The following is an 8653-nucleotide window of genomic DNA, read 5'->3' on the forward strand; positions in this document are numbered from 1 at the left end:
TTAGGAGAATACATCCTGGGTCACCTTTATGTTCAGAGTGAGGAACTACATCTTTATTCTCAAGAGCGGGGCTGGTACTTGGCAGCTTCTCAGGGAATTAATTGAATGAAATATGGGCAGTAAGGCCCAGGGTTGGGCTGGGAGACATGGGAAACAGATAACCTATTCACACCTCACTGAAAGAGAAACCCAAGGTTTGACTACTCACCAGGCAGATGTGTTCTCTTACGGTATCATCCTCTGTGAGATCATCGCCCGCATCCAGGCTGACCCAGACTATCTTCCTCGAACAGAGGTAAGTTGTAGGATGGGAAGTACTTGACATAGGTTTGGGTTTGAGGCTGTGAGCCTGTTTTGTCCGTAAGTTAAGAGTTGCTGGAACTCAGACTGTTACTGCTTCTCAGGAACAGCTCTTAGCTTCTCCTTAAGCTGGCCAGAATGGGTGGGGGAATTAATGATCTGTCCTACTCATGTCCCCCATATCGCCCTCATGCCGCACCGTCTCCCCCTACACTCATCTGCAGAACTTTGGGCTAGACTATGATGCTTTCCAGCACATGGTGGGAGACTGTCCCGCGGACTTCCTGGAGCTCACCTTCAACTGCTGTAATGTGAGTGTCTTTACCCCCTAAGGGCTGGCTTAGCCATTTTCACTTCATTGGAACTGTAGAGAGAGGCTGTTACTTAAGCCTCCTATGGGGGCTTTTTCACTGGATGAGTGCCTGAGCATTCTTCCTGTCGAAGTGCCCACCCCCTACCTCGAGGCCTGGTCAGGCTCTACAAAGCTGGGGAACAAAGAAAGGAAAAAAACCCTTAAAACATTTATTCGCCATTCCTCGGACTGAGGAACGACTTATCACCCCTTACCTTGGGGTTGAAGGAGCTCTGGTTAGGTTTTATTGTCTGGCTTTGGATCCACATGGCCCTGAGGCTCCATGGAAAGGCTCTAATAGCATTAATTTTAGATTACACCGAGTCTGGACCTATTGATGGCTAAAGGGGTGGGTAGGTAGGTAGGCTTTGATCAAGTAGCTTCCAGAGACAAGTTAGCAACAGAAAGCATAGAATAAGCCAAGGTGAAATACATTTAAGGTTCCTGAATCCAGCAAAATGAAGTCTGGTGATATAGTGCAGCACAGGTTGGACAGGTAACAGAAATATTGACAGTTTAGAACCAAAGGAAGCTCCGCAGGAGATTTACAGCCTTAGAAATCAACTTGAGGACAGTATGTGGATACAAAGCATGAAGTTAGGGCACTCAGGAAAGAGGAGATGGGGGAAGAATAATAGAGTGATGTTTTTCCTGACTTTAGCCCTGGGTATCACTGCTGTGGCCTCGGTAGCCTTTAGGAATGTCTCTTAGCTGTACATCTCAGTCTCTTAAGATGCCAGGAAACATGCCATCCTTGGGGTGGGGGTTGGAAGGCTTGGCTAATAACTAGTGTGGATGTCTATAGATGAACCCCAAATTGCGTCCATCCTTTGTGGAGATTGAGAAGACCCTGGGGGAAATTCTGAGCCGCCTACAAGAAGAAGAGCTGGAGCAGTACAGGAAGGTGCAGCCCTCAACCAAGGGTAAGAGAGGGACCAGAGAGCCCAACCTAAGGGAGAATATTGGGATTTGGGCCTTCCCTTCTAGGGCTGTGACTGGAGGAGCTCAAGTCCAGGAGCCAGGGAGAAGGACTACTTGTCTTTCCCAAGTATACACACTTTGTAGTACACAGAGCTGCTCTTTTTCTTCCAGTTACTGAGAGTGGTAACCCTGACTTAATCCTACTGTTTTACAGGACTCATGGAGAAAGGACCTGCAGTGAAGCGACCGAGTTCACTGGATGACAAAATTCCCCCTAAGTCTCCACGCCCAAGGCGTACCATCTGTCTATCTCGAAGTCAGTCAGATATCTTTTCCTGTAATCCTCCCCGTACAGTGAATGACTTGGACTCCTACTGTCGGCCACGAGGTGCTGCTGCCCGCACTCCCAAGTTTAACCCTTTCAGTGCTCGCCAGGACCTCAAAGGTGGCAAAGTCAAGTTCTTTGACCGGCCTAGCAAGTCTGTCTTCTCTCTGGTATTTGATCTAAATGCACTAGGGCCTGGAACTACACCTCCAGCTGACTGGCAGGAAACCCCTGCCCCACTTGTTCGCCGATGGCGTTCTTTGCCTGGTTCACCAGAGTTCTTGCGCCAAGAGGCTTGTCAGTTTGTGAGCCGGGAGGAGTCACTACCTGATGGGCCCCCCCCACGACTCAGTAGTCTCAAGTACAGAGTGAGAGAGATCCCGCCATTCCGGGCATCTGCCCTTTCAGCTGCTCTAGGCCATGAGGCCATGGACTGCTCCAGTCTTCAAGAAGAGAACGGTTTGGGGCCCAGGTCCCATATGGCCAGTTTAGGCCCTGCAAGTGCCTCAGAGGAGATGGAGGTTGAGGAAGAAAAGCCAAGAAGCTTAGCCCCAGTCCCCTTCTTTTCCTCAGTGACAGGCTGGCAAACCCAGGGAGAGCAGGATGGGTGAAAGGGATTGTGCCCTGCTCACAGTTGGGGAGGGATGTTCAGGTGAAGCCATAGGCCCTCTTGGTGCACAGCCTTGATTTTTCCCTGAAGCCCACAGAGCAAGCAGGCTAGGCCTGGCCAAGCTCACCTCTGAGACTCTAATGCCTAATGGCTGTTTCTGAGAGAAGAGGTAGCAGTGGGAGGCCTTCCTGGTTAGGGCCAAAAGCTGATACCAACCTTCTGAAATCCAGCAAGGAGCTCTAGCTCCTACATGATTTCCCCAGTGCATTTCCCCAGACAGGATCAGAGGACTTCTAGTTCTAGGTTAAGCTGGCAGGCAGCTATTTCCCCAGATTTTTCCTCCCACCAGAGGTCTGTCTTTTGCTCTTTTCTGGGGCATATAAGCTACTGGATAGAACTTGGAGTTGATCAGGAGGCCATAAAGGGCATGGCTGTTTCTCAGACCTGAAGCCTGGGTGCTTCTTGCCAGTATGTCAAAGACACTTGAATAATTGCTGTTTGCACTTACTGCACGGTCAGACCACATCACTACATTTCTATGCAAGGGGAGGGCAAGGCAATGTGTAGTGGTCATGGCTCTTATCTAACCTACTCAAAGACCTTTTCCAATTGATTAATCTATTTTCCTATTTATGAAGGAGTCTTAATGTTCTGCCCTTAGGACTTTCAACCATGTGGTTGGGAGTGGGCTGGTTTTGTAGGCCCTAGGGCCTGCTCTATGTATTTGTTAACATGTGATATACCGACTGGTTAAGTGGTTTATACGCGGACTGATTTTCTTCCCTTCCTGCAGTGGCTGGAGCTATGGGAATAGTCTGTCCTTACAGAGGCGCAATAAGAAATAACCAAAGATGAAGCTGGTCAAATATTTTCATAACTTGTCTGTTGATTTTTTTAAAAACTTTCCCAAGACACTTTCACATTTAAAAATAAATAAAGACGGCATTACAGGCGCTGGCCGATCTTCTTACTTGTACCCTTTTATCTCAGCTTTTACGGTAAAAGGTAAGGTCCATGGCAATGTGGCCCAGCATGACATTCATTCACTGGCTAGAACATAAAACCCTTCTGGTCCACACTCAGCTACTCTTCACAGGCCCCAAGTGCAGCTGAGTCAGCTGCTGCCCCAAGCCAGCTTCATTTTCTGGCTGTGGGCTTTGGAAGAACGGGAGAACTGGCTCTTGGCCACTGTGAGGGGTACAGATTTACCACTCAGGTATACTTTGTTGTGGCATTCAGGTAGCCAAGGTCCAGAGCTGTAAGACTGGGGTCCTTGGCTCACTCTGACATAGGCCATCACATAGCCTGTCATAAATGCATCAAAGCCAGCCCGGTGCAGCCCATCCCCAGGCACTGGGTTAGGACTGGTTTCTTCACTGCCTGGCACTTCTAGGGTAGGCACGTCAGTTTCCGTAAGTCCCATCTCTACATCATTTTTGTGATCTTGCTCACAGCCAGGCTGGTTTATAATCTCTTTCTCAGCAACCTCCTGCTCAGTTTCCTCAGCCTTGAGGCCATCCACACAGATGTGCTTCTTGGGAGGACCATCCTCAGCCTCCCCAGAGGTCTGTGTCCCAGACAACCTCAGCAAAGCTTTCCGCCGTTTTTCTCGTCTTCGCCTCCGTCGCCGTTTATCCTCCACCACCGCTTCATCAGTGTCAATTATGAGGTCAATATTATGGGATCGAGGGCACTTTGGTCCCAGGGGACACCAGCCATAGGCCTAGAGGAAGGAAAGAGCCTTAAGTGGAGGGGGTTTCCAAGCATCAGACCCTTCCTTTTTCCTTCAGGAAATGGGTGGGTGCTCTTACCGAGAAGTTGTCACAGATGTTGGAGGGATGGGGATGGTGGACAGTAGGCGATCTGCAGCATCGGTAGTCAATATGGGCTCTCATGCTGGAAGGGTAGCAGCAGAACTGAAGGGTAAGGTGTGGTTTGCCAACTGCTCGCTGCTTCTCATTTTCTCGCTCACTGCAACAGCACAAAATAATAGTCTACTAGCATATAAACTTCCTATCTCCTACATCAGTACCTAAACCAGTGTCGGACACATGTTAAGCACTCAGTAATTAAATAAATGAAACAGGCTCACCAACCCCTTCCCCTCAACCATCCCTCTCACCATTTCCTGAAGGCGTATTCTAAGTAGGAGGCGACAAAGCGTGCATGAAACTCAACAGCATATTTGGTGTCATAAATGCCAGCTGGGAACATTTCATACAGGTCAGCAGTGAAGGTTCCTAGGCTCTCAGGTAAGTGTGCATAGAAGTTCTGGTACAGAAACACCAAGTCTATGAGGCCATTGTGTAGCACTAAGGGCTGGCGGGCCCGGATTAGTTCCAGAAACAGTGTCCGCACAGATTGGCTCTGGCTCTCATCACCCTGTGTGGAAGGAAAGAGTTCATAGGGAAGAACAATAGTTCCCCATGGATCCTCTTCAGTGCACTTAATCGAGGTTCTTCTACCTGGAAAGTTCTCCCTCCCTGCCCAATCCAGTGCTTTCCACCCTGGTAATTAATCTGGAAGCCTACCTTGTCATTGCCCTTGTGGTAAGGGATACCCTGGGCATACTGCCGGTTGAAGTTGAAGCCATGCTGTACCAGGAATTGCACAGACTTTGGTTCTATAACATACTCCTCTGTGCACAGCAGGGTCAGATTGAATACCTGGGCCAGGTAAGAGTGTTCACCCTAGGAGAGGAAACAAAGCTGCTATATTATGACTTGGATACCTAGTATCTCAGCCCTCCTCCTTCCAGCCACAGCCCTGGGATAGGGGTGAGATAAGACTATACCTTGTCTGGTTGCTGCTTGAAGCAGGCGAGGCCAAGGGAGAGGATAGAACGGGTCCTAGCAGCTTGACACACAGCTTTGTAACGTTCCTCGATGCACCTTCAGGTTGGTTAGGGGGTGGCTGTGCTTCAAAGCCACTCTCATGAAAGACCCAAACAACCCAGAACAGAGAGCCTCCACTCCAGGGTGAAAGTCTGCCCCTCCTACCAGGACTGGGACTAAGGGGAAGGGAACTTATACTTACTGGTTCAGCAAACTCTTCCTGTCTCCAAGCCCACTCAATTCCTGTGTGTGGGTAAAAGGAGAGTTCTGTCAGGGCCAGATTCTTCACAATGACCTGCCCCTTTGTTCCCTACTCTCACCGTGTCTACAGCCACAAAGCTTGCTGTCTTTATGGCCAGCAAGAGGGATGGCCATATCTCCTTGAAGTTGTCACTTTGCACATCCACAACAGGAACCTGTAATACTAGCTCCTCAGATTTTATGCACTGGTTGACATCACCTGGGAGAAAAGCACGAGGTGGATGTAAATGTTGAGGATAAGGCCCAAGGGAACAGTTATTGTGAGGTCATGGCTGAGGCTTGGGGTACACTTCCCTTTGTAGCAAGATAAAAGTAGCTTTCCATTCAAGTCCTGTTATATCCATGCCCTACCAGCCTTCGAATGCCTCAAACTTATTGCTGTCAAGTGGGAAGCGACTCCCATTTGGCTTCTCAGGCTGTAAGATAGAGGAGATTGCCCACCTTTCTCCCACTAGTAGATGCAAACTGCCAAAGATGCATGGCTTTTTGGTTAAAAGCACAACTCTCTACGGACTACACCTCCAGAGCTCTCTTGGAATGGACCACTCTGCCGTTGAGTCAGAACCGACTCCACTAGGTCTCCGAGGCTCTAGAGTAAACGGGAGACTGCCTGGCTTTCTCCGTGGAGCCACATGTGGATTTGAGCCTGCTAGAGAGGCACAGCCTTTGTTTTGTTTTGTTTTATTTTTGTGTGTGTTTACCGTCAAATCGGATCTGACTGGTACAAGAGGAGATTGCCCCTCCTTCTCCAGCAGAGCATCTGGTGGATTTGAACCGTGTCTGAGAGGCTGGGCTCTATGAGGAGAAGCGTGGAGGTAGGATTGGTGGACGATCTATCAACAATCTGCGTTATGCAGATGACACAACTTTGCTCGCTGAAACTGAGGAGGACCTCATGAACTTACTGCAGAGGGTCAAGGACTGCAGCCTTCAGTATGGACTGAGGCTCAATGTCAAGAAGACAAAGATTCTCACCACTGGACCAATCGGTAGCATCAGGATGGATGGCAAAGAGATTGAGATTGTTCACAGCTTCAGTTTGCTCGGCTCCACGGTCAACCAGTAGCTAGGAAACGTATTGCGATGGGAAAGTCTGTGGTTAGGGACCTCTCTAAAGTACTCAAGAGCAATGGTGTCTCTCTGGAGAATAAGGTGCGCCTGATACAGGCCATGGTTTTTGCAATCACTTGCTATGCATCAGAGAGTTGGGCAATGACTAAGGAGGACAGAAGGAGAATTGACGCCTTTGAGCTGTGGTGCTGGAGAAGAGTATTAAATGTACCATGGACTGCCAAGAAAACAGACAGATTCATCCTGGAGAGGGTTAAACCAGGCTGCTCTTTGGAGGCAAGGATTCTGGGGCTTCCCCTGACATACTTTGGATATGTTGTAAGGAGAGACAGGTCTTTAGAGAGGGACATCATGCTGGGTAGAGTAGAGGGACGGCGCAGGAGGGGAAGACCCTCTATGAGGTGGATTGATTCAGTGACTGGGGTAATCGGGATGGGTGTGTCAGAGGCAATGAGATTGGCACGGGATAGAGCACGGTTTAGGGCTGTTGTACATAGGGTCGCTATGAGTCGCAAACGACTCGAGGGCACATAACAAGAAACCTCTAGGATTGTAGTGCAACTTCTTGCCACTAGGCCACCAGAGCTCCGAGAGGCGCAGCCTTTGAGTTAGCGCAAGTCTTTACGGACTACGCCATCTGGGTTCCCTTGGATATCAACAGATCTTTACTTTGAAGAGCGGAAGCTTGGGCCTTCCAGTAGTTTATATAAGACTATGAGATAATTCCTCTCGGTAGGGGTAAGTATCAAGATCTGTCGAAGAGGGATTATCTTTAAAGTTCCGTCTCAAATCTTGCAAGTAATATTTGCAGGGCTTGCGGATTTTTTAATACTTAGAAGGTTCCACACTAGTTTTCTTATGATGCTCCAGTATCTACAAGCTCCAGTACCAGTACGATCTACGGTCTCTTAAATTATGCCCTACATCACAGTTCCTACTTCCGCTGGACCACAACTCCCAATCTGCCCCGCAACTACTAAGACATCTGAGCAAAAGCTCAGACCACATCTCCCGAAACTCCCACACTTCCCCTGAGTAGATGCTCAACATCCCAGGCTTTGCAGTCCCAGTCGCAATGCACACCGGGACTTGTAGTTCTCTTGATTAGTTTGGGTCTGAGCTAGTTCTCCAGGGCCTGAAGGACGATTTCGAGAGCTATGCGCCCCAGGCCTTCCTTTCCCCGGAATGCACAGGTTTTTAAGACGGCTCTGGGGAAGTCACTTACCGTCAGAGGCCGCTGGAGCTGAGGCTGCGCCATCGCTACTGCCGGCGGCCATGACACTACACGTCTCTCCGCTTGAGTTACTTGTGGATGCGCAGGACTTCCGCTTTGTTTTCAGGCTCAGCGCTCTTAATCGGGTGTAGAGGCGAGGTCTCGTTCTCAGTCGGCGAAGGTTTAGACTTTGGTCGGATTTACGAAGTCTGGCGCTGCTTGGTCGACCCGGAGACTATTGGTTGGTGGCGGTCGGCTCGCTTTCCGGATTGGCCGGGGCCACGCCCCCTGGAGGAGAGTCTAAGAATCTGGCGCGGGAGACAAGGAGGAAGGTAATTTCTGTCCCCTACAAACACCCGCAGGACCAAGGAACCTAAACTCTTAAGTGTTCTTTCTCAACACAGCCTGGGGAAGTGCTAGTGGTTTGTAGGAGGGCAGCGGTTAACGAGATCTTCCCAGAAGAGGTGCAATGGCTCAGCTCAATTTAATGCACGTGTAAAACGGGGAGGAAAAAAAGGTTGTGGAATAAAGTGTTCTGGGATTGGGCAAGTAAATTCGAAGTCTGGAGAGTGGCTTCCAGTAAGCGAAAGGTGGGGAGGGGAAGAAAATCAAGGGCGGAGATGGGTTAAGGTTTTTGTAGGGAAATAGTGATGAGGACATGCATTAAGGTCTAGCTGTACAGTTTTGGAGCAATTAAGAGTACACTTTGGGCATGTCGTCAGGAGGGACCAGTTATCAGAAAAAGATATGCTAGGCAACGTGGAGG

General features: G+C 49.4%; 2 protein-coding genes across 3 annotated transcripts in view; one reads left to right on the forward strand and one right to left on the reverse strand.

The window, feature by feature from the left end:
- Nucleotides 1–3460, forward strand: part of TESK2 (testis-specific kinase 2) — a 230884-nt gene extending 227424 nt beyond the window's left edge. Inside the window, exons 8-11 of one of the 2 annotated variants that reach the window (XM_006898992.1) lie at nt 212–295; nt 525–611; nt 1458–1575; nt 1788–3460. In XM_006898992.1, coding sequence (XP_006899054.1) covers nt 212–295; nt 525–611; nt 1458–1575; nt 1788–2509 — 1011 coding nt within the window. In that variant the 3' untranslated portion in view covers nt 2510–3460. The remainder of the gene's footprint in view (nt 1–211; nt 296–524; nt 612–1457; nt 1576–1787) is intronic. The other variant, XM_006898993.1, reaches the window with a different exon arrangement.
- Nucleotides 3461–3622: 162 nt separating this feature from the next.
- On the reverse strand, nt 3623–7951 carry TOE1 (target of EGR1, member 1 (nuclear)). The gene is made up of 8 exons (XM_006898994.1): nt 7900–7951; nt 5663–5802; nt 5545–5585; nt 5303–5399; nt 5040–5198; nt 4631–4890; nt 4320–4479; nt 3623–4231 (listed from the first exon to the last, which is right to left on the reverse strand). Exons 1-8 carry the CDS (start codon nt 7949–7951, stop codon nt 3623–3625), a joined length of 1518 nt encoding a protein of 505 aa, XP_006899056.1.
- Between the last annotated feature and the right edge of the window lie 702 nt (nt 7952–8653).

Source organism: Elephantulus edwardii, unplaced genomic scaffold (assembly GCF_000299155.1).
Source record: "Elephantulus edwardii isolate Elephantulus edwardi_28Jun2011 unplaced genomic scaffold, EleEdw1.0 scaffold00243, whole genome shotgun sequence".
In the NCBI taxonomy this organism is placed as follows: domain Eukaryota; kingdom Metazoa; phylum Chordata; class Mammalia; order Macroscelidea; family Macroscelididae; genus Elephantulus; species Elephantulus edwardii.

Excerpts from the sequence above, each read along its gene's own strand:
- TOE1 (XM_006898994.1), bottom strand. The coding sequence starts at position 7,951 with ATGGCCGCCGGCAGTAGCGATGGCGCAGCCTCAGCTCCAGCGGCCTCT. Across the intron at positions 5,400-5,544 it reads AGGAAGAGTTTGCTGAACCA|GTGCATCGAGGAACGTTACA; the intron begins GTAAGTATAAGT and ends ACCAACCTGAAG. Across the intron at positions 5,199-5,302 it reads TCAAGCAGCAACCAGACAAG|GGTGAACACTCTTACCTGGC; the intron begins GTATAGTCTTAT and ends TTCCTCTCCTAG.